This window comes from Ambystoma mexicanum, chromosome 3q, assembly GCF_040938575.1.
Source record: "Ambystoma mexicanum isolate Mex_15411 chromosome 3q, UKY_AmexF1_1, whole genome shotgun sequence".
Lineage (NCBI taxonomy): Eukaryota > Metazoa > Chordata > Amphibia > Caudata > Ambystomatidae > Ambystoma > Ambystoma mexicanum.
Window position 1 is genome coordinate 287,038,170 of NC_090926.1, and position 24,388 is coordinate 287,062,557.

At 45.4% G+C, this 24,388-nt stretch overlaps 1 protein-coding gene across 6 annotated transcripts in view; it reads left to right on the forward strand.

The window, feature by feature from the left end:
* The window catches only part of PAN2 (poly(A) specific ribonuclease subunit PAN2), a 1,309,324-nt gene that overhangs the window by 731,667 nt on the left and 553,269 nt on the right, over positions 1 to 24,388 (forward strand). For 2 of the 6 annotated variants that reach the window (XM_069653788.1, XM_069653792.1), the window contains exon 1: positions 14,881 to 14,972. The exons of 2 other annotated variants lie outside the window; for them this stretch is intronic. In XM_069653788.1, coding sequence (XP_069509889.1) covers positions 14,892 to 14,972 — 81 coding nt within the window. In that variant the 5' untranslated portion in view covers positions 14,881 to 14,891. Of the gene's footprint in view, positions 1 to 14,880; positions 14,973 to 15,352; positions 15,429 to 24,388 lie in introns of those variants that run through there. 2 more of the 6 variants (XM_069653786.1, XM_069653785.1) reach the window with 2 other exon arrangements.

Sequence of the window (24,388 nt, forward strand, 5' to 3'; positions counted from 1 at the left end):
TCATTCAGATCCTGCAAGTGGCGCGAAGGAGAAATGCCAGGGGAGGGGAAGAGTCCAGTGGAATGTGCGAGTGCTGCCAGGTGGCTCGTAAGTCATTCCAATTCTGTTGGCTGTCTCCATGACCATCAGTCTGGCTTCAGAGCTGCCAGAAGCACGGAAACTGCTCCCCCGAACATCAGTGAAGATCTGCTCTCCAACCTTAACTGGAACATTCTCTCTGTCCTCCTCCTCGATCTCTCTTCTGCCTTCGACACGGCCAACCATACCATCCTGCTCAAGCGTCTCTGTGATAACCTGGGTATCACTGATCAGGCTTTGGCCTGGCTGACCTCTTTCCACTCTGATCGACCCTCCCAGGTCCAACTTGGGTCCTTCCTATCATCTATCTTCCTCTCTACCTGTGGTGTTCCCCAGGGGGTCTAACCTTGCGCCCTGCCTTTTCAACCAATACCTGGCAACTCTCGGCCACTGCATTGTCATTTTCTGCTCAAATTACCAGTGCTACGCTGACAACACTCCACTCATTTTCAGGCTTTCAGTGAGCAAAAAGCAGATGGCTGCAAACTCTCAAAGTGGTTAATAACCACTGAACAGGTTATCATGCCGTGTTCTTTCAAGAGAGGGGCATCTGGTACCTTTTTTGTATTTTTGGAAGGAACTTGGGGTTGGTCACCTTAAGTTACCTGGGTGAAACCAGACGTGGACTCCCTACTGGCTGTGCTCAGAGGCACAGCGCCACCTCACTGATGAGGCCCAACAAGGCTGAAACACGTGTATGGTGTTGCTGTTGGTACTCTTGTTCAGAAGGGAATTGCCATAGCATTTCGGCGCTGGACGGGACAAAGACTGATAAGCAAATTGTAATTTCCCCATCTGTGAAAGGTACAGTGAGCAAAAAGCCGATGGCTTCGAACTCTCAAAGTAGTTAATAACCACTGAACATTATCATGCTGTTATATCGAGAGAGGGGCGCCTGCTACATTTTGTTGTATGTGTCATTTTCAGGCTGCCCTCTGACACCTCCTCTCCCTCAACTAACTGCCATTTGAGATTGGTGTGCCGCCAATGATCTTTGTCTGAATGCCAGCAAGACTGAGATCCTCCTCATCGGCACATCTTCACCATCCTTTCCCCTCATTCTCTGGCTGGCCTTCCTTGGCCGCCCTCCTACCCCCACCCGCGAGGCTAAGAACCTCGGGGTCATCTTTGACTCCACACTTTCCTTCTCCCGCCACATCTCTGATATCTCTAAAAAGTCAAACTTCCTACTGCACCTCCTCAGAAGTACTCTGCCTTTCCTCTCCTTCCCCCAGAAGCTCATGGTCTCCCATGCTCTGGTTCTCTCTAGGTTGGACTATTGTAATAGCCTCTATACAAATCTACTTGCCTCTACTCTTCGTCCTCTACAAATAATTCAGAACAGGACTGCGAGACTTGTCCTTGGCCTCAAGCCCTGGGATCTTATCTCTTCAGCTCTGAAATCTCTCCATTGGCTCCCAGTGGATGCAAGGATTAAGTTCAAAACCCTCTGCTAGGCTTTCTGGGCCCTGGGTCCAAAATACCTTCAGCTATCCCTCCGCAAATACCACCCCTCTCGAGTTCTTTACTGCTCTACCTCCAACTCCCTCTGTGTCAGTCGTTTTTCAAAAAAACAAACTGGGGGTAGATCTCAGTCTTAGGCTGGGGCCTCCCTCTGGAACAGCCTCCCTGCCACTTAAAACTTGAGGAGAACCATCTCCGGTTCCGGACGCACCTCAAAGCCTTCCTCTTTGCTTCTGCCTTTGCTCCCCCTCTCCCCTGTTGATCGGTTCTCTCTTGGCACTGTGCACCTGGCTATCCTCTGTCCTCCGGGCCCAGGTACCTGCTCACCCTGCCACCCTCCCGCACTGCCTCCAGGCCACCCTTGCACTTGTGTCTGTATCTGTACCCATACAGCCCCCCCTTTTTCTTCCTGCACTTATCAGACCTACCCTGTCTGTTGCTTTAAACCCAGCACTTGCCAATTGATGGCTGCACTGCCACTGTTTGTTGCCTTTATTATTTATTATGTATCTGTTTCTCCTTTGCCCCGCACTTTCCACTTCTCCCCCTTCAATGCACTTTTCCCCTCCGCCTCTCCCATGCACTTGCGTGTTCTCAATGTCACTGGGCCTAGTAAGTTTGTTGGTTTGTTCGCCCCTGTTATTCTACCTTGGCTTGTCACGCTCTGAAACACTTGTGTACGAGTGGGATGGAAATAAAATATCAATAAGTGCAGGGAGTTGGGACTGCAGGGTTGCCGATACAGTCCCTGGTTGGGAGAGGCAGTGCAAAGGTAACTGGTCGTTCAGGAGCCTGGTCTCGTAGGTTTAGTAGGTGGCCAGATAATCAATTTGCGCAGCAGACGGGTGCATCAGCAAGGGAGAAAGAAAGCCAAAGGAAAAAGAAGGGTCTTGAGTTGCTTCTGGAACCTTAGGTGATCCTGCTCAGGGAGGCTGTTCCAGAGGGAGGCCCCAGCCGAGGACAGATCTACCCACGCCCCCTCTCTGCCTGGAGAAGCTTCTGACCCTCAGAGTTGAGGTGGTTGAGCATAGGGCTCGAGAAGGCAGATGCTTAAGAAGAGAAGTTGGATGTAGATGTAGTGTGGTCCCCTGCCCCAGAAAGCTTTGTGGACGATGCAGATGGTCTTGAACTTGATCCTTGCAGCCACAGGGAGCCAGTGGAGAGATTTCAGGGCTGGAGAGATACGATCCCTGGGCTTGAGACCAAGGACAAGTCTTTTGCGGCAGTCCAGTCTAGAGATAACCAGGGATCTGGAGACAGTGAGCTTCTGGGGGAAAATTAGAAAAGGAAGAATACCACAAAGGAGGTTCAGCTGACAGTGGGACATCTCGGAGAGGTCAGAGATTTGAGGCGAGGAGGAGAGGCTGGAGTCGACGATGACACCAAGGTTCTTAGCCTCACAGGGATATGCAGGTAGCGGGCTCAGGTAGGGCGGCCAGAGTGAGTGAGAGAGGGAGCAGAGGCAGGAGTCCCAATGAGGAGGATCTCGGTCTTACTGGCATTAAGGCACAGATCATTGGAAGCACACCATTCCTGAATTGCGGACAGTCTGGTATGAGAGATGGAGCCGAAGAGGCTGCAGGGAGCTTAAAGGAGAGCAGAGTGTCATCTGCATAACACTGAAAGTTGGAACAGAAGGTAGAGATGCAGTGGACCAGAGTTGCCAGGGAGAGAGAGGTTAGACCTCAGGGGTCGAGAGGGACAGAAGAGGGGAAGGATCCAAGTTGGACCTCGATGGTCGATCAGAGAGAAACTAGGTCAACCAGGCTAGGGCCTGACCAGTGATACCCTGGTTGTTACGGAGACAACTGAGCAGGATGGCGTGGTTGACCGTGTCGAAGGCAGAGGATAGATCAAAGAGAATGGGGACAGAAGGTGTTGGAGTCACAATTAGAGAGCAAGTCTTCACTGGTGTTCAGGAGACCAGTTTCCGTCCTTCTGGCTGCTCTGAAGCCAGACTGGTGGTTATGGAGACAATCAACAGATTCAGTGTGTAGATTAAGCTGGGAGATGGCCAGCTTTTCTAGGTGTTTGCCGAGGAAAGGCGTGATGGAGATCGGGTGGTAGTTTGCTTTAGAGGAAGGATTGGCAGAGGGCTTCTTAAAGAGGGGGTGCACAAGGGAGTGCTTAAGGAGGGGAGGTTACAGTGGCAAAAGAGTGAATGCAGATATTGGCTATGGGTGTCAGGTGCTCCCCTGTTCCTCCACAACCATTAAGGTCCACTGCTTCGACAAGAATTTCATAGATCGGACTTGTTTAGAAACATCATTGGGGTGAACAGGGAGAGTATATATGGCCGGAGTGGGGCCTGGAATGGTAAAGGAAGATGAGAGAGTGGACAGGATGGCCAGAGTTTTAGTGGTGAAATGAGATGTCAGAGCCATGCTAAGGGCCGAGGAAGCAAAAGGAGAGGTGAAGACTGCAGCAGGATTGGCCTGCCCCTTGCAGATTTGGAAAAGTTAGGCTGAGTTGTTTGTGAGTGAAGAGTCTCTTGGTGCTTGGTAACTTCCTCCAAGAGTTTCACCTATTTTTGGCTTCAACTAGTTCCATTTGCTGGCTAATAAAATTAGAGGTAGGTGTTCTGGAGAGGCAATATGTTAACTGCAGAGTTCTTGTACCTAAAATGCTGCGTTTTGTTTGTCTCCTTTAAAAGACAAGCACCCGTTTCAGTTTCTTAAATGTAAATATCAACCTTGGAGAGTCCCAGTTTGCAGACATGTACAGGAAATTATAGGAACCGGAAATAGGAGGGTATGCAGGGACAGTACCCATGACCAAAGTGATCTTTACTGGGGGAACAAAAAGTAAATATTATACCTTAGCAGGCAACCTTTTGCTAAAATGAGCCAGGCACTATCCGCCATAAGTGTCAGAACCCCCCACTCCCCCACCAAAACATTGCTACTGTGCCATTAATTATGCACTACAGCTGAAACAGTGCAGTGCTCATGAACAGTGGAAAAATCATGCAAAAAAGTAAACCAAGCCATGGGTACATTTTGCATATGCATGGTTTCTCACATATGCGCCACGGCCCGATATACGTTAAGGGAGAATGTTCATTTCTGTGCCAATTCCCTTTAACCTTGGAGATACCCAGCTCTTTTGCTGCATTTGGGACTTTTTAATTTTTACTCCAGATTGAGTAGGACTTTATCCTTCCTCTCTCGTGTTTTTCTGACTGGGATTTTTTGGTTTCTTACTGTTGAATAGAGTATGGTAAACTCCGTAGGCATCTGCTTTTTGCATGATGAGAGCACCTTATGTGCAGTTCCACTGAGATGTCCCTTGGTCTTAAAACACATTTTTTTGGGTGACCTACTGTTCCTTAGAATATTAAGATGACTTTTGTCTTAACTTTTCGCTTGTGGGTCCAGCACAATCCACCATATGTGGAGTGCTGAGGGTGGGGGGGGCTACATAGTAACTCCTTATCTCACTTCTCATGTAACTTTTGGTTACACTAACTAGCTTGAATGGCTGGTGGCAGTGGTTTCTTTTTTACTACCTTTGTGCCATGTAACTGCAGGCTGATTTCTCAGCTGCAGTACAGTGCCAAAGGGTGACCATTTTCCCAAAATGGCCCAGTCTTCTTTTTTTGCCATTTGTTGTCAGTTAGTTCTTTCTGGGCTTTTACTCTGTAGTTTGAATCGGGTTTGTGTCCTTTGTGCATTTTACCTAGTGTGGGCTTCAGCTTTGAAGCCCGCCCAGGCTCCATTGTGTCTGCAAAGGCAGGAAGTGAGGGAGGGTCCAGAAAAGTCCCTGTCCTTTGTCTCTGGGTATGCCAGAGTGAAACCAGTCCTGATTGGCCAGCTGGCTGTCCATGAGGACAGCCACCCTGCTCGGCCATTGACAGCCTTTGGGCTGTGAATGAAGGAACTTACTTACAAGGTTAGGTTTTTGGGACTAGAGGCAGATTCGACCACTAGAAGACGTGAATAGACACCAGCAGCACCCACCTGCACAGCGAAGTGCCCCGTGAAGCCCTGCATCTGTGCTGTACCGGTTTTAGTTTCGACTGGGAAGACCCGCACAAGAGGACTTCCTCCCTTTGGCTGGTGGAACCAACGAGCCTCGAGAGGAGCTTCATTTTGGCACAACCCCTGACTTGCTGTGACTTTCCAAGGCTCCAAAATCCCAATGCCCGGAGACCCCTGACCATCCGAGTGCATTGTCTTGGGAGGTGCAATCTGTCCAAAGTTTTGTGGGCATACAGAAGACCCTACAGAAGCAGGAAATCTTCATCCAGAGTCGTCCTCAACAGAGTCCAGGACCAAGGGATCAAGTAACTTCCAACCCGAGCTGTCTGTTCACATTTGGCACTGGGAAAAAGGCACCAAAGCCACAAAAGACCACTGAATCTAGGAGAATTCATTGCTGCAGCGTCCCTCTCTAGAGTGCTGCTGCAGTAGCCCAAAAGATGTCCTCCCTTTCATCCCCACTACCAAGAACAATGGTCTGCTACACTGCAACAGGAAGGCATCAAGCTAGAACCAATTCTTCAATTCTCAGGTACTATGGGGCTTGGGGTACATCGACCTTTTGCCATCTGTGGTGCTTCATAGCTTGGGGAGAACTATTTTAAACCCTTTTTAGTACATTTAACTGTACTGGCCTCCCAGCTTGTGTTGCTTCAAGGTGGCTTCTCTTGAGCTTTTATTTTCTACTGAACTACTGACTATTTTAAAACCGTGTTCTAAGAAGAGAGGATCAGAACTTGACCATTGACTTTGGCTGTCCTAGCTCCCTAAACAATCCTCTTCTGAACCTATTGGCTTTGGCAGTGCTTTTTCCCTTACAGGTTTTAATTGTTGAACGCTATTATTGCTGAGATACAAGACTGCCCACATCCCTCTGGGAGAAGCGAACTGTTTCATTACTTACCAAGTATGTTCTGATCTGACTTTACCCTCCTTAAAACTCAATATTGTAATGGTGTTCACAAATAAGTGTACTGAATGTACGTGCAGTCTCGTTTTGTTGTACTAATATCCATGAGTTTGTGTCGATTAATCAATTAATCACTGAAGTATTTGTAGAATTTTAAGGTGCCGAACATACTACTACACTGGCATATGGGTTGTTTTCTGAAAACCTTAGACAATAAAGTTGCTCAATTTGGGATCTTGTATCCCCTGCACACTATCACTGGCTGTAAAGAGCCCAACTTTCTAGAAGATGCTAATTATACAGTTTTATATTCTCTATTGATTCTTTCAATTCGTTTTTCAATCAATGAAAATTTTATATAACACATTTTGTAGTCTTCAACAATAATTCACTTCTGAGTCATTTGCATTCAAATTATATTCCTTTTTATTATTGCCCAACGCGTTTCGATATAAGGCATCTCTTATTCAGGGGCTTTTTCTTTCTATAAGCAATATATACAAACAATAATGTAATTAGTATTGTATTTGGGGTTAAATTTAGTTCATTAGTTGTATTATATTAAATTATTTTTTCTAACTTTTTTTTTTAAAAGTGAAGGTTAACGATTGTTTATATTTCATTTAATGGTAAAAAAATGTTTTCGAACAGAATGATAGTTTGTCAAACTTCCAACGGTTTGTCATGCTACCTTGAACTTCTTCAATATTAACCTTGTTTTTTCAATTTATTTGATATCATCCTACCCAAGTGCATGGCTCAATCATTTAAACTCACAATGTTTTGTTTAACATTTTTAATCATCTCTAGACTAATCAGATTGTTTTCAAGATGGTCACGTTGTGATCATTTTTAAACGAATCATATTATATTCAACTTTGAAAATTACTTGAGTATGTTTAAGGTAACTTGGGATCTGTTGGCTATGTCCACCACACTTCTTACTGATCTGTTAAGGTATGATTCATCTTTTTCACATGGAAGAAAAGAAAACCCGTTTTAGTACATTAGCTCTCTTTCATAAGATACTTGTATTACAGGAATTATAAAATGCTGACCTGATTTTCCTTAAAAACTGGATAACTATTCAATGCTATCACATTCTTTCTGTCTGTGACAATTTGTCCTATGCTCTTTCCATATTCATCAGTCTCAAGTGTTATGCCTGTAAAGATTCAACCTTGTCATATCTGATATGATGTTCTATTAATAGAGTATGATTTATCACTGGTTTACTACTTACTATTAAGGACAAGCTTGGAAATTCTAGACCATCTTCGTTCATGAAGTTGGTTAAGTTTCATCCCTTTTAAACGTTTCCATTTTCAGGCAATTTAATCTTAATTCATGTTGGATTATCATTATCTGTGAAGTATATAGTAGTAATCTCTATTAAGTGTCAGTTATAACACTTCAGATACAAGGTTTGTCGAATGGTTCTAAATAAAGACATGTGAAAAATGTTATACCTTAATCCTTGAAGCCAATACGTGATGCGTACTATGGCCAATTCTTTGGTGTGCGTTTGAAAGATGGCATGGTGGCAGTCTTCTATGTAGGATGGTGGTGTGGTAGTAGTGTTCTATGTAGGATATCAATATGATTAGTAAAAAGGATGTATATTCTGTGCATGACTTAGTATCTATACACATTCTTATAGCGTTGTCACAAAGAGAGCGCTTGGGCGTATATATAAGTTGCTTCAAAACTTCCTATGGGGTGAAGGGAAGAGGGCTAGAATCTCAAGGTACATTATGGTCAAGAGCGTTAAAGATGGAGGTTTTGAATACCTGATTTTTTGGAACTCGAGTATTGGCTTTTTGCTGAAAAAGGTGTCTAGCTATTCTTGCAGGGAGCGTAATCGGGTACCATGGTGGGTACAAATTGAATTGCAGACATTTTTACCGTATGACATTAAGAATCTGTACTCTTTTGGGAAGCTACCCGGGAAGGTACAGAATTTAAAGACTGTTGTGACGACCAAAGATGCATGGACTTCCTTGATGGTACATAGCGGGCAAGGGTTGATTAAGTATAAAGAAGCATCCTTTTTGCACAACCCGGGGCTACAAATCAATAACAAGGTATTAAATTGAAGAAGTTGGATTAGTAGAAGCATTTTAATGATTGGTGATGTTTGGGATGATAGAGGAGCGGTCCCGCTTGAGAGTCTGGTGGAGAAGTTTGGTCTACAAATTAGGGAGTTCAAAAGGTACAATTAATTGGTAGGTTTAATTGGCAAAAGGGGACAGATGATGAATGCCCCATTCACAAGCAAACCAGAGGTTTTCACTGTGTTGACTAGTGGTTCACAGAGTGTGTCAAGTATTTTGAAGTTCATGCAACCCGAAGCGAAGTGGTTGGATTCATGGGAGAATTGGAAAAGGTATGGAAAGCTCCGATAAAGACTAAAGCTGATTTACAGCTACGCTATACACACCAAAGAATATTGGGTAGAATCTATTGTACCCCGGTGCGTATGTGTGCCTTGGGATTTATTGATGACAATTGATTGGGTTGTGGGAAAGAGAGGGGTAACTTGCTACATATGTTGTGGAACTGTGAAAGGGTGGTGAATTTTTAGAGGGATGTACTTGACAGAATCGACCAGGTCTGGAAAATTGCTTACCCACGTAACCCCTTCGCAGTCATTCTACAGTTAGCTAGCTGTGGTCATACTATTAGCTGGGTAACATCAAGCTCGATAAATAAAGTCTTATTGGTGGCAAATAAACAAATATTAAAGGTCTGGAAGACCAGGAAGAAACCATCAATTGAGGATTGGATTATAGATGTGCAAGTTCTGTCAAGATATGAGAAAACTATGTATTATAAGCAGCACAAGGAAGGACTTTATGATGAACTGTGGGGAAGCTTCATTAAACTGAATGGGTGATCCTGGGTTTTACTTTGAAATATATTAAGGGTTGCTTTCTATTTTAGAGTGTGTTGGGGTGGGTGGATGGTTGCATTTGTTATGTTTTTGTTTCGTGTTTGTTCTACTTGTTTGTGGTTGTCAGAGTTTAACTCATGGTTATGCTTTAGGTTAAGTCTTGCCCAGTTGTAGATGCCCCGTTCAATGTTTGCTGTATTTCTTAAAGGAATGCTGTGCTCAGACATATTTTTGACCAGAAAGATGGGCAATAATAAAAAAAAATCTAGAATATTTTTTTTAAAGCCTCTGTGTAAAGTATTGAGCAAATGAAGCTCAAACTTTCAAATGGGAAGCACTAGGAGGCATCCATTTTGTGAAATGGATGCCGCCTGGGCTAGTCTTTGCGGCACTAATGAAGCAAGACAGCCAGCTGTAGTAAACAAAAGCTACCACTGGGTGGCTTTTGCTTCATTGGTGCCAGAGGAAGGAGAGCAGAGACTGCAGGCAGGAAAGCTGCAGCTGCATCTCGGTAAGTGCTAATTTCTTTTTTTTTTTTTTTAAATAAGCACTAGCTGCGGTTTCTTTTCTACGTATTTATGTTTGCGGTAGCTTCAGCTTGGGGACCTCTGGGTTCCAAGCTGAAGCTACCGCAAACATAAATACAACATTGTTGTATTTAAAAAGGCTTTGGGTTTCTTTCTAAGTTTCTCGCACTCCTCCGAGCCGGAAGAGCTTGAGAAACTTAGCAAGAAAAACTGCTGCGTTTTTGAAACACAACCGCAATGTTTCTGCCTGCCTTGGCTTTCCCTTTGGGTCTCCGGGGCTCCCCCTGGGGAGCCCCGGAGACCCAAAGTGATAGCCACGGCAGGCAGAAACACAACACGGTTGTGTTTCCATGCCACAGTGTTTCTGCCTGCAGCAGCTTTCACTTTGGGGCTCTCGGGCTCCGCATGGGGAGCCCGAGAGCCCCAAAATGAAAGCCGCTGCAGGGGACATGCCACGGGTGCAAGAGAATGCCCTGCAACAAACGCTGAATGGCTGGAGATGTAGAGGAAGAGGGCATTTTGCCTGCGTGTGCAAAAGCATTGCAGAGAATAGACAGTCAAGATGTTGGAACCTGATGGTGGTTCTGAAGCTGTTGTGTGTTACGTGGGCGGTGATGCATGTGACTCCTTGTACGAGAGGCCCCACAAAGGGGTGTGGAGTGTCACTAGTGTGCAGAAGAAAGGCCAGTGGGCCGTGTTGTCTGTGAACGGAGCGCAAGTGCGAATGGCGGTGGACACTGGATACCCCCCCTACAGTGATTTCTTCTGAACTGTATGTGGCATGTTATGGGAAAGACCTGTCCACCTTGTTACCACCCGACATTAGTCCTTACTCGTACGGTTGCGTGTCCATCAAGGTGTTGGGTTATGAGTGGCCGAGAATTGAATTTGAAGGGCGCACCATCCAAGGGAAGCTATATGTTGCACATAAGGGTGACACTGTTTTGGGTTGGGATGAGCAAGCCGCCCTAGAAACGGAGATATGCCCGGGGAAGACTGCGCTTGTGCGGAGTGTTGGGATCGTAGAGGACAAGACGACTGTGTGCATGGTGACAGCTGAATATCTGAGAGGCCTTCCCCACTAAATTTTCAGAATAATTGGGTAAGCTTACGGGGTTCTCACATAGAATTGTCCTCAAGAGAGGTGCTATAGTGAGGGTGCACAAAGTGAGGAGAGTGCCCGTGTTGGCCCGCGATGGGTTGAGAGATGAACTTACCAAGCTCCTGGCAGCCGGGATCATTGAAGAGATGGACATTTCAGAATGGTTGGCGCCTGTTGTGTTGGCGCATAAGGCTGATGGTGGGTTGAGCATGTGCATGGATTTGAGAGTTAAATGCCAACATCTGGGTAGACCGGCATCCCTTGCCCAATATATAGGAGTTGTTGGCGTATGTGGCAAAGGCTACGTGTTTCTCCATGTTTGATTTATCGTCTGCATATCAACAATAGAGTTGCACGAGGACTCACGGCCGTTAACATTTGTCACGCCATTCGGTGCGTATCATTTCTGCCGCATGCCCTTTGGCCTTGCCGCAGCGATTTTCCAGAGGCTGATGCAAAAGTTGTTCGGAGGCATATCTGGCGTGGAGTATTTCCAAGATGATATTTTGCTGTGGGGAAAGGACCGTAGTGAGCACGACAGCAGGGTGTTAGGGGTGATGAACATAAGTGGTTTAACGGTAAAGTGGGCCAAGTGTCATGTAGGGGTGTCGAGCGTCACCTATTTAGGACACACCTTGGACGAAATGGGCATTTGTCCCAAAGAAGGTTTAGTGAAGGTTGAGGGATACACCTGCTCCTGCCAACAAGGATCAGCTCAGGTTGTGCCTAGGAATGACAGAATACTATGGGAGGTTTATAGCGTCCTACGCCGAGCAGACGGTCAATATGAGAGCCGTATTGAAGAAGTGTGTTCCATTTGTGTGGACAGAGCTGTCAAGAGGAGTTTGAGAGGCTGAAGCATGACGTGGATCATGCCCCATCCTTAGGGTCATGTTCTACTAAAACAAAATCGTATTAACTGTTGATACCAGTGAGGTGGGCATAGGAGAAGTGCTTGAACTCTGGGACAGTGGGAGCTATCATCCCATAGCCTTTGCATCTAGAGTGTTGAGAGACGCCGAAAGAAGGTATGCAGTAATTGGAAGGGAGGCCTTGGCCGCGGTGTGGGCATCCAAGCATTTCAGAAAGTTTTTGTGGGATGCTCCATATATTATACGTACAAAACCACAAGCCTCTCATCTATGTGTTGATCAACAAGGGCGGATCTACTGCCTCCCCTAGGATTGCTAGGTGGATGGTTGATATGCAAGAGTACAATGTCAGGGTGGAGTATATTCCTGGCAGCAAGAATGCTGTTGCTGACTGTAACGTTTGCCCAGCCCTGTGAGTGAAGCGGAGGAGGGGCGAGTAGTTTGGGATGAGTGTACAAGGGTAGCAAGCATGTTTCCAGCAATCGACAAGGCGGAGTGGGACAAAGAATGCGCTGTGGATGCCACTTTGGAAAGAATTAAGTGTCTGAAGTGTGGAATGGCAGACAAGGAGTTGGACAAAGGTTACAAACATGTATGGAATGAATTATCGGAGGGCCCATGGGGTGTTGCGAGAGGGCAAAGGTTGGTACCACTGTGTAGTTTAAGGTGTAGGTTGGTAAATCCGGCACAGGAGGGGCATCTGGGCAGATCATTAACCAAAAGGAGGCTGAGGGAGTCTTATTGGTGGCCCAGCATGGATGGAGACGTGAAGGAGGTTGTGAAGGATTGCGTGTGCGGTTATCGACAAAAGCAAGTCACCGAAGGTGCAGCCGGTTTATCCGGTGAAGTGCCTTGGTAAGTGTGGTCTAAGGTAGCTGTAGGTATCCTGGGACCGATGGGTACGTTGGGCAATGGTCTCAGATTCATAGTGGTTTTGGTGGATTACACCTCACGGTGGGTGGAGGCAACTGCGTTAGAAATGGTAACTGCTGAAAAGGTTGTGGCATTCCTTGGTAAGATATTCGATTGGGAAGGTGTACCAGCAAGTATTGTGACAGATAACGGTGTACAGTTTGTTTCTAAGTGCATGCAGGAGTTTATGAAAGATTTAGGGATACGCCATCACACGTCGGCGTTGTATAATCCCGCTGCAAACAGGTTGGTAGAGAGGATGAACAGTTTTGTGAAGGGGGCCATACAGCTGGCTTTGTCGAATGGGCTGTGTTGGAGTGATTTGTCGGAAGTCCTTATGGTTTATAGGCACACTCCTTCGCTGGTTACTGGGTGTTCTCCCTTCCAGCTGATGAGGGGCAGGAAGCCGGGACGTAAAATGAGTGGTTGCCTTGGGTGGAGGAGTACGCACTGAGGTGGACATGCAGGTGGTATTGGCGAGAGCTTGGTTGATACAGGAGAAGGTCAGAGAAACCAGTCAGGGCAAGATGATGTGTCTGTGGGTGACCACGTACAGTTAAAGAATTCCAGATTTGTGCCCAAGGGGCCAGTGTGTATATGGAGCCCTGCCAGGTGGTGAAGGTAGGAAGAGGATATGTGGAGTTGGACGATGGTTCCAAGTGGAGCAACCGTCGTGTGGTGGTGGTAGGAAGAGATGTGCAGGGAAGGCCCATGATTTCAGGTGGCGTGGGTGAGGGAAGGCCCAAGATTTTGGATGACTTGGACGATTCCTTTGCCACCCCCGGGTATATCGGCGGAACAACAGTGGTGGGGATGGTGACCATGTGGGAGAGGGTTAAATGACGTGCAGGGTGCGCCGGAAGGTGATGAAGTTCAATTTGTGCCTGGGACAGTGGTGGAGATGCCTCCTAGGAGTGTTGGGGGCGTAAGTTGCCCCGCTAGAATTTAGATTCAAGGATTGCGTGATGGGTAGTTCCGAGCGTTGAAATGTCCACTGGGCAGTTGTGTGTGTATGACTGTGCGAGTGTAGGTGGGATGCGTAGTGTGCACGTGTGAGATGTGGACTACAATTGACATTGTTGTACCCTGCCTAACCTTTGGGGTATTATTGGTTTCTTATCGGGGGTGGGGGGGGTTGTGATGTATGGAACCTTGGACGTAGTCCTGGACTATTAATCTACGTCCAAGGTTCCATGTTCTGCAGTTTGTCATTTTATGAGGGACCTGCTGGCACCGGGGTTTGTCCACAATAAAATTTGTGTTTAATCCCTCCAACTGCCTACCTCGCATCTTTATGTGCGTCTGTATAACTGACGGGCATGAATGCACAATTTCACACAGAAGAAATGCTGCATTTTACAATTTAGTAGTAGTAGTGTTTGTGATCAAATAAACACATATTTTCATTAATTTAACAGTAACACTTAAATCCCCTTCTCTTCCAACCTTTACAGAAGTGTAGTGCCTTGGCAGCCACTTTAAAGAGTTAGTCTTAATTTTATGATGATAGTGCTGTCCCGGTTTTTTACTTTTTAAATCTGGTCACCCTACTTATTTTCCATCTTGGTGAGTTCATTGCTGTTCAGTGACTGCGGTGTTGCACAGATAAGGGCGAAGAAAGATGGCAATACACTGTTTTGTAGAAAGCCCGTGGATACAGCAAATAGCCACTGCCATTTGTAGGTGGAAATATGCTCTTGTGCAAACAATAAATCCGACTTGCTGGCAGCCGAATTTGCAAAAAACATTTGCCCTGAAATTCTGCCATAAATCACTTCTGTGCTGGGGCCGGAGATAGGGATAATACTTACCAGCCCAGAAGACACACAAAGATCCGCTGCTGCTGCAATCAAAACAGGAAAAACAAACTCACAGGCAGCTAAATATATCTGGCTTCGAAACCCTTCCGAGATGTATAAGCGCCTTTATAATGCACAATAACAAATAAACACCTCCCCTTACACGGCGTACAATCCTCCTGTCTCCATGACTCACTTCCTAAGCACGTAGACTTCCTACGTGAAACGTCACTGCGACTTCACGGCATTTCAGAAATACGTGAAATACATAATCACGCCTTAAAGAATTTCAGAAAGTGTCGGCAAACATTTAAACAAACACACAATGGTGTCGGGTCTCACAGGGACCTTTAAATGTGTGTTTCAATTGATAATGAAAGCAACACAAGACCTCTCTTTACCAAACGCTCCTTTTCAGTTTTTAGGCAGCATCAGGTGAGCGTATGTAGTGAATTTTATATGCATTTTATATGCATTTCTCCTAGCATCCAATTAACTTAGATCGTTCTCACCCCTGTGTTATATTGTTAAGAGGTGCCCATGCACTCTGAAGTAAGAGGCTGCAGCTGAAGCTGTAATTCTTTGTATTTTACTTATCACATGTTGAAATTAAAAATTGTAATTACGTGACTTTCTGAACATCTTGTTTTGAAATTACACAGGGCAGCCTGTTATTATAGACACAGTAGCTACCCCGAAGTTCATTTATGGTACAGTTTAAGCTCTGGAATGCTCGCAGACGCAGTAACTGCTGTGCAGCTACTACACAGACCACTGTGTGTATATGTATAATTATTATTATTATTTTTTTACAGGTTAAGTTGCTCAACCTGCAGGAAGAGCACTTTTGGGTGGCTTATAACTTGTCCTCCACCTAGGACAAATCCTCAGGTAACTTTGCAAAAATAGTATATGGCCCCGTCAGCTTGATCTTGCAAAGTTTGGTGAGGTTTAGTCAAGGGGGGGGTGAAGGGGCAAGTTATAGGGGGCGTGCCAAAATGTGTGGTTTTTGCTATAGACGCAATGGAAAACAAATTTTGCTTACGCGTACAGCCCTATCTGCTGGACAGATTTTCACCATATTTGCGGCAGGAGCAGCGGCTTGGTCCCGAAAGTGTGCTTTTGTAAATTTGGTGTCAATCCGTCCAGTAGTTTTTTTTGCTTAACGCGGACTCACTTCCCTGTTTGGTGTGCGGACAGACCTCTGATTGGTCCAGACGTCGGCGTGAGGTCCGCAGACATCGGGCGCACCCGCTGTTTGGATGGTGAAAAGCATGACGTGCATCAGAATTTTGGAAACGCCTGTCATGTTGGATTTGTGGACAGCAGCAGGGGTCTGCGGACATCGCAGTAAAAACATTTAAAAACACAACATTGCAATTGTCAAACTTATCAAACAATATCTGGGGACGTGAGGGGTGATTGGGATGGGAAATGGTCATAAAAACCCAAAATACTGTGTGTTTCTTCTTCGATGTCCGCAGACAGTCCGGATTCCCGGGCCAGTCCTGTGATGTCTTGCGAACATCTAAAATGTTCGGGGGCATCTAGGCCTGTTTCTTGATTACAGGGTTGGTGAAAAGCAGTTTTTGGATGGCTTATAACCTTTGCGCTACTTGATGAACCTGCGTGAAATTTTGGAATTTCATTCTAGACCTGACTCTAAATGGTTCTGCAAAGTGTGGTGCGGTTTTGTCAAGAGGGAAGAAAATTAGAGGGGGGGGGTTCCCAAAATATTTTAAAGGATTATAAATGTTGTGCCTTTTGATGAATCTGCACAAAAGATTGCAAAAAGATTTGAGACCTAAATATGAATGTTCTTACGTCGTCTGGTGGGATTGTGTCAAGAGGGGGCAAAATTAGAGCGGTGGGTTTCAACATTTTTAGATGGTTTGTCCACATTCATCAAACGGTAACAAAGTTATAAAGGTTTTCAGAATGATTATATACCCAACCATGAATGTTTGTGTAAAGTCTCACTGGATTATGTCAAGTGGGGGCTAGATTATGACTATTTTATGTACATACATTTTGACACTTTTCAAAAAATTAAACACGGGTGGATTTGCAGCAAACTCATGCAAAGAGTTTGGCAAGGAGGTCCTTGCTTTAAGGTTAAAGCATGGTTTTGCAAATGTCTTTTATTTTTTTTACAAGTGTCATAATGTAGGTACAAACAAGAGTGATATACTTTTGGTGACTGAGGTAGCCTGTGGTCATGGGCAGTGGCCAGATTGTCTGGGTCATGGCATGACCCCGACAATCTGGCTATTGCCCATGACCACGAGGGACTAGCAATGGGGTTAAAGTGTGCATGGCCACCCGGGAGCGGCTATGTGGCAACGTGTTTTTTTCTTTTTTAAATTGCGATAGGTATGAGTGGGGAAAAGAAAATCTGCTTGTGGGTACATGTTGAAATGCTGGATGGGATTGCAGCAGATAGGCACGAGGAGGGTCAGCTACAAAGCATGCTTTTGCAAATATGTCCTATATTTAATTTTTTTGAAAGTGTGAAAATGTAAGTATGCGAAAAAGTGAATATACCATTGGTGTCTGGGCAATGGGCCTGGCTGTTGTCAAGTAGAGATGTGTACTGTAATTTGCTTATTAGAGCATACAGCATGGGCAAAGCGGTAGTTTTGAATGTGAACAAATATTCTGCTTGTAGTTACAGCGTGAAGTGGTGGACTACATTACAACACACTTGACCGACGAGCATTAGCAAGGACTTGAAACCATGTTTTTGGAAATGTGTTTTTATTTTTCCAAAGTGTAAGAATGCAAGTAGAAAAACAAGTAATATACATTTGGTGTCAGGGTAGTGGGCTTGGCCCTCGGCAAACGGAAAAGCATACTCTGATTGGTTTATTGGGGAATGCAGCATGGCCGAGGCACATACCACATGGATTTGGATACTGGCCATGGCTGCAAGCCATGAGCAGTAGCCATTGATTGCATTATTTTGGTATAGTGGACACAGAACTAGGATGCAGGGTAGGTGTAGTGAATAATAGGGATGGTTTGGTTCATCTGGGATAATGGTGGAGCCTTATGCCATAGGCAATTGAAAAATTATTTCCATCCCCAGCTTTCACTGCTGATAACAGACGTAAGTATGTGTTGCACAAAATGTTTCTTAAAGGGGCTTTATAGTCCTTTCATATATGTGAAAAGAGGAATTAATAATAACATAGTGATGAAACACTTATAAAAATCTATTAAATTGTCCAACAACTTTCTTAAAGGGATGCTATGGTTAAGATGCATCCCACCCTTGGGACTCCTCTGCTCCATTAGTTACCCAGTGGCATCCCACCTTGGCATTTCCCTCCTGGGTTCTCAGGAGCACTTGCCCATCCATACTGCCCCTTCTATTTATGCACTTCTCTCGCTGTATAATGCTTATGTGCATTTATATGAGCATTGTGTACATTTTTTGGGGATAAGTAAGGTAAATGTAGATAGGAATTTGTAGAAGATTGTTACATGGCAGCTGGTGTGTGCAAGCTTAATATGGTCATAGGGTTCTCTCTTCGCCTTGTGCAGGCCGCCATGGAACGGGAAGAGGGGCTCTGTATGGAGCTCCGCCTTCCCTTTCCATGGTGGCCGTCTTGGAAGAGGATTTTCCTTCCTACAGCGGGACGGTGTGCGCATCCCGCTCTAGTAAGGAAAATCCTTTTTTTTTGTTGTTTTTTTTTACTTAGCACCCCGGGTTACAGCTTTGGCAACCAGGAGTGCTAATCTTCTTCATCCCTCGTTGCAGGGGCTGGAACAGGGGACAATGATTCGGAGCCCTCGTCATCCGCCATGGTTTGGCTTGGGCCAATAACTTGGGCTGCCGGGCTGTTATCCCCTGTTACAGTCCATGGAAAAGGGGATGAACGCCACATTATTCCCATTAGCATAACACAAAATGCTAATGGTAATGTTGCAAATTCTTATTGAGTCTATGTACTTTATTGAGAAATGTAAAGTAGATGGAGTCTATAAGATTATTTTTCTAAGTTCTCATTTTTAACTGTGGAAGGTGGTTCCTAAAGGACCATTTTTATTTTGTATTTTAAAAAAGTTTTTTCCCGGATTGGTTCGAAAATGAGCTGGGGAGGGAAATCGGGGAAGAGGCACCAAGCACTAAAATGGAGAGGCAGGTGGACAGGAGGAGATGGTGAGCGTGTGTTACATCTAAGGTAGGGGGCAGTGTTTCTCATGCTCATTGATTACAACTTAAAAAGCACTTCGAAATTGCTCTCCCCTGCAGAGTGATGTGTTGCAATATATACAGAGGACTGTTGTCTTCGAAAGATATGGATCAACAGCCTATTTTATTGCTTGCAAGGTAGCTGGTGGGATTTTGTGTCCCACAAAAGTAGGCTGTGTGGTTATAGTACTGGTTGAGGAAGATGAGGTGTAGGAAGACCACCTACTACTTGCTAAGAAAGGAACAGCCTTTCTGAGAGCATTGCAGTTGTTGGATTGGGTGTGGTGGCGCATGGAGGTGGTCCCGTAGGAGTGCTTTCCAGGTAGTCTACGACTGTTGCACTCAGTGCATTTCACTTTGGTAGCTTTAGCCTTGGGTACTTTCCCAACAGTGGTAGAGAACTGCCACACTCATGATTCTCTCTTGGTGCTAGAGTTAGGCACTTCCTCTACCTCATCTTCTTGGTCCTCTTCATGGTCTTTGGAGTACTGTGCTTTTTTCTTGTGTAGGTCCTCCAGCTGGTGGTGATGACGGCGGCTCTTGGGGAGGAGGGATGGCAATCGCTGATGCCATTTTTAAGATAAATAGCAGTTTTGTTAATTTCCTTCCAAGTATGTGCTATGTACTAGATTGTTAATAGATAATGAGTAATAATAGGTGTAGGAAGTGAGCAAGGGGTACATTTTGAGCTTGAAAGTGCCTAGATCAGTATAAAATGCAGTTTCAAACTGTCCGCGAAGCACGGACCCGATTGCAAAGTGCGGACGCCTTTGTGGACACGGCACTGTTTTGGAAGGTCCGCAATGATGTCCGCGAATGCAAATACAGTGGAAAAAGTTGCAGAAAGTGTATAGAGGTGTTAAAAATGATGCTAGAATGTGGGGAATGGCAGAGTTTTATGGTGAAACTTTGTAAATTGGACACTTGTTGCTATATTGTGGTAAATTGTAGGAAACTGCCATGCACTGGTAAACTCATGAAATTCAATGAAAAAACATAGTTAAATGGACGTTATGATTGCAAGTAAAACCGAAAAACCCTTGAAATGCGCCAGTTATGGTATGCTAAGCAACCATAACACGCGGCACCACTGTGCACTGCTAAGACCAACACCCAGGACATCAAAGATGATGACATCACATGTGAAATTAATTTTGATGAAGTTCCTTCAAGGGGTTGTGTTTATAATGTTGGTAACAAGATGTCAGGGGTGATCGGGAGACCCATCATGAACTGCTTAATCTATTAAAGAATGTACTCATCTAAACAAAACATTATATTGGTGTGTTGTTGTTAATACAGGAACCTAATCAGCATGCACCATAGAATATATTTATAATCTTGTAATTTTGTATAGTAAAATAATGAATGCTACTTTATTAGAGTTTGGAGTAATGTTACATGTAATAACTAGCTAACAATTCAAGACTTATTACACACTTGTGCTAGTACAACCAATACATATGAAGACCCACAATGCATATAAATCAGAGGCACATACAGGGAAATTAAAGTAAGGAAGAAATAAACGGCATGACCAGCAAATGTTAATAACATTAAAGTTTTTCTTCATGTATACAAGTACATTGTGTGTTTGAAGCCTGCTTATTGCCCCATTTATGTGCACCATGAGCTGAGACCAAACCCTAAGGAAAGTACTTTAGGAAAATGTAACAAGGTTAACGTCTAGATATATGGCACCTTTTACTATTCTGTCGGTGAACAAAACCACCTGGCCTAGATATGTTGAACAAAAACAAGTGGCCCTGATATGTGATGTCATCTTTGATGTCCTGGGTGTTCGTCTTAGCAGTGCAGCGAGTTATGATTGCTTAGCATACCATAACGGCGAATTTCAATGGTATTTCGGATTTACTTGTAACCATAACGTCCCTTTAACAATTCTTTTTCAGTGAATATATATATATATCTATATATATATATATATATATACCTACCTGTGCCGGCTAATGATTGCAGACGTGTATTGTCTCCAGTTCAGCGCTTACTCTGAAAGTAATGATTCCCCCGATACAGTACGTAACTGCTCATCAGCTACATCTGACAATATCTGCAAATAATTACAGACACAGTAACGGATCTGGGACACCGATTCCAGATACAGAACCTGCCCTGGAACTTATGACGTTTGATACAGTACCTGCTAATCCGTTACATATAACAGAATATTTGAATGATGGCATGCAAAATGCGTACTCTGGGACTAACGATTGCAGTCACAGTATCTGCTCTGCAGCTAATGGTATTTAACACAATACCTGCTCATGAGCAAATCTGGGGTTAAAGACTACAGGAACAGTAAACTCCCCCCCCCCCACATGCACCCTTTCCTTCTCGTGTCTCCTTTCCCATTCATAATTCCCCTCTGACACCTCTCACCACACTCTGAAATTAACGTACAGCATAAAGAAGTGATCAGTAGGTATAAACAATTGTGCTATGATTTTCAAAACCTGTTTGGTGCAAATGACGGGATGCTCATTCACTTCACCTGTGCCAAAAAGGTGGTGAACCGTGCACAAAGGACATTTAAATGTGTGCATCATAGTTGTGCACATTGAGGTGCTCTTTTTCATACCAAATGCACAACTGCGCAAGGCAGAGGGTGAAAAGGGGGTTCTTGGCATTTTCAAGTAAATCCCGATTTTCAAAACAGTTGCTCTTTTCAAAGCCACAGGGAAAAAAAACATTTTGCTGTGCAGGGGGATATAAAATGTATTGGAAGGTTACTTCCGATCTTCTCATGCAATGAGTAAGTGAATGCTGTGTGTGAATAATCGAGTGAATGTTGAGTCAAAGAATGTGGGTGTGTCTGTGCTGGGCCAGGGAGCTGATTTTGGCTGGTGAGGGCAGCACAGTAACAATGTACTTTTTTGATTATTTTTTTTAATTGCCATTTACAATAGTAAGAACACATATATAACACCCCTCCCGTTTCACCCCTCCACTTTCTCTCCTCCCTCGATCCCAACATATCTAACCAACGACGCACGCAGTCCTGTTCCAAAAGTCCATAAACTCGAGATGGCTCCCGGTCCCAAGTTTCTGTGAGTGACCAGCTCTCTTACCAGCTGTTGTACGCGCCCTGGCACCGTTTGGGAAACCCCCACTCCATAGTCCTCACCTCCCCTAGAAACTTGAGCCATATCTCCTCCCAGCTTCCTGTGAAGGGGCCTCCCCCCCCCCCAAGTGGAGCGAGTACTCGCACCAGCCCCAGCAATCTAATTTTCCTCGGGCATCATGCAGCCCGCGAGTCCCGCTGCAGGTGATGCAAAACAATGTCCCAGTCTGAGAGAAACCTTTAGGGATCCCCTTGAATCTAACAGGTCACCTACTCCAGTGCCACAAAGTTCCAGATTTTACTAACCCATTCGTGTTCTGTGGGGGCAGCTTTTTGTTTGCATTGTGGGCCAGCACAAGCGTTTCTGCCACGATCAGGATGACAAATGTCTTTCTATGAGCTTTCGAAGGTAGATTTTCCAGAACACCGCCCATTCCGACGATGGCCATCCCTATGTTGTTGGCATCTGACTCCCAAAAATACTATTCATTGCTGCACAGATCATGTCCCAATAAGGCTGTATGGCTGGACATTCCCACCAGATATGCTTACAAAATCCCAGTTCCCCACATCCCCTCCAGCAGAGCGCTGATGCTGTTGGGTAGAATTTGTCATTTTTCTCGGGTGAGATGACATTGGACCATTATCTAAACCCACATCTCCTGAATCTGGATGGCCTGTGTGAGCTTGGGGATATCTTCCCATAACTGAGTCCAAAGTTCCCCCTCCAGTGGCTGCTCCACTGCAGTCTGGCACTGCTCCATATAGTGCCATGCCTTGCCCCTTCTGCTACAATCCCATATAACACTCCTACCAAATGCCTGTACCCGTGTCCATCATTACAAACCATTCAAAGGGTGTGAGATCCCTGGTGGCCGCCGACCTGACCATTGGGTTCATAAGCCAGTACCTCAGTTGCGAGAAGTGATACCTCTCCCCTTCATCTAGCCCGAAGTCCTGCTTGCACTGTGCAAAGGATTTAATGTTCTGACCCGAGAACATGCCACTTAGTTTGCGGCACCCTGCCGCCTCCCACCCATTGAAGCGACCCCTTTCCATACCTGCTGTGAACTGGGCATTCCTAAGCAGGGACGTCAGCAGGGAAGGGGGGGAAGTGGTCAAATTCACCCTCCGCCCCAGCTCATCCAATGAGTCCCCCAGTAGGGCTCCTATCCTGCTATGGTACATGTTTGCATGTCTATCTCTCTCCCTTAGGTCACCACAACAACTCATCCAGCGGTGAGCCCACCACCGCTTTGTCCATTTGACACCAGACCTTCCCCTGATCACTCCAAGTTGAGCCGCAAGGAAATTGAGGTGGAAGTTTGGCACTCGCAGCCCTCCCTTGCTTCTGGGAGACATTAGCATCTGCATAGCTAACTTGGGTCTCTTGCACTTCCAAATAAATGACCCCACGTGTTTTTGAAGGGTCCTGAAGAAACCTTGGGGAACCCCCACTGGCAGGGCCGTGAAATAGTACAGACTGTATGGCATTTATCCCCCCCCCATCCAGGATATTGATAAGGGCACCCATTCCTCCAGCAGCCGGAGCAGCTTTTCCACTAAAGGTGGGTAGTTAGCACGGTAAAGAGCACCCAGAGAATCAGTAATCTGGACCCTCAAAAATCGGGGGGTGGTTTCCGCCCATATGTAGGATACTATACCCCGCAATTCCTGAACCTTTTCTGAGGGGGCGGTCATGTTTAACTATATTTTTACCCCTGCCACCGCCCCAAAGAGAAGTTTCTGCGAGATCCTGGGAATGAGGTTTCTGGTTCTGTGTTCAAGATGAGCATGCCATCAGCAAATGCTGTGACTCTATGCACCTCGTCCCCAAAGGGAATCCCCCTAATATCCGTGGAGGCCCTAAAGCTGGCCAAGAGCGGCTCCAGGTGGATGGTGTATAAGAGCCGGGAGAGTGGCCAACCCTGCTTAGTGCCTCTTGAGCCTGTGATCCACTGGGAAAGTTGCACGTTGATTACCAGGCGTAAGGAGGGAGTTTGGTAGTTAGCTCTGCTTTTACCTTTTGAAAGGAATTTAGAACCGAGTCCCATAACCTCCATGGTATGGAAGAGGAATGGCCATTTGACCCGGTCGAATGCCTTCTTGGCATCCAACGCTGGTATAAGTGCAGGGGTTCTAGATTTATTAACCTTTTCAATCAGATGACAAACCCGCTGAATGTTATCCGAGGTCTGCCTATGCCTAATAAATCCTGGCTGGTCGGGATCAATCAGTTTGGGGAGGAGCTTAACCAGGCGCGATGCCAGAACCTTGGTATAGATCTTTGTGTCTAGATTAATAAGGGCAGTCGACTCGTATGAACCGCATAGTGACCTCCTTACCGGCTTTGGGAGCAGCACAACCTTGGCTTCTTCCATTGTCAGGGTGATACACCCTGCCCCCCCCGCCACGCCCCGAAAAGAGTTGAAAAGCTGGACTAAGCGCAGTATCAGTGCCTCTCTAAAGGTTTTGTAGAAACATGCTGGGAAGCTGTCCGGGCCCTGGGCCTTTCCTAATGGCAAGGCAGCTATAGCCGCCCTTATTTCTTCGGGAGGAACGTCTCCCTCA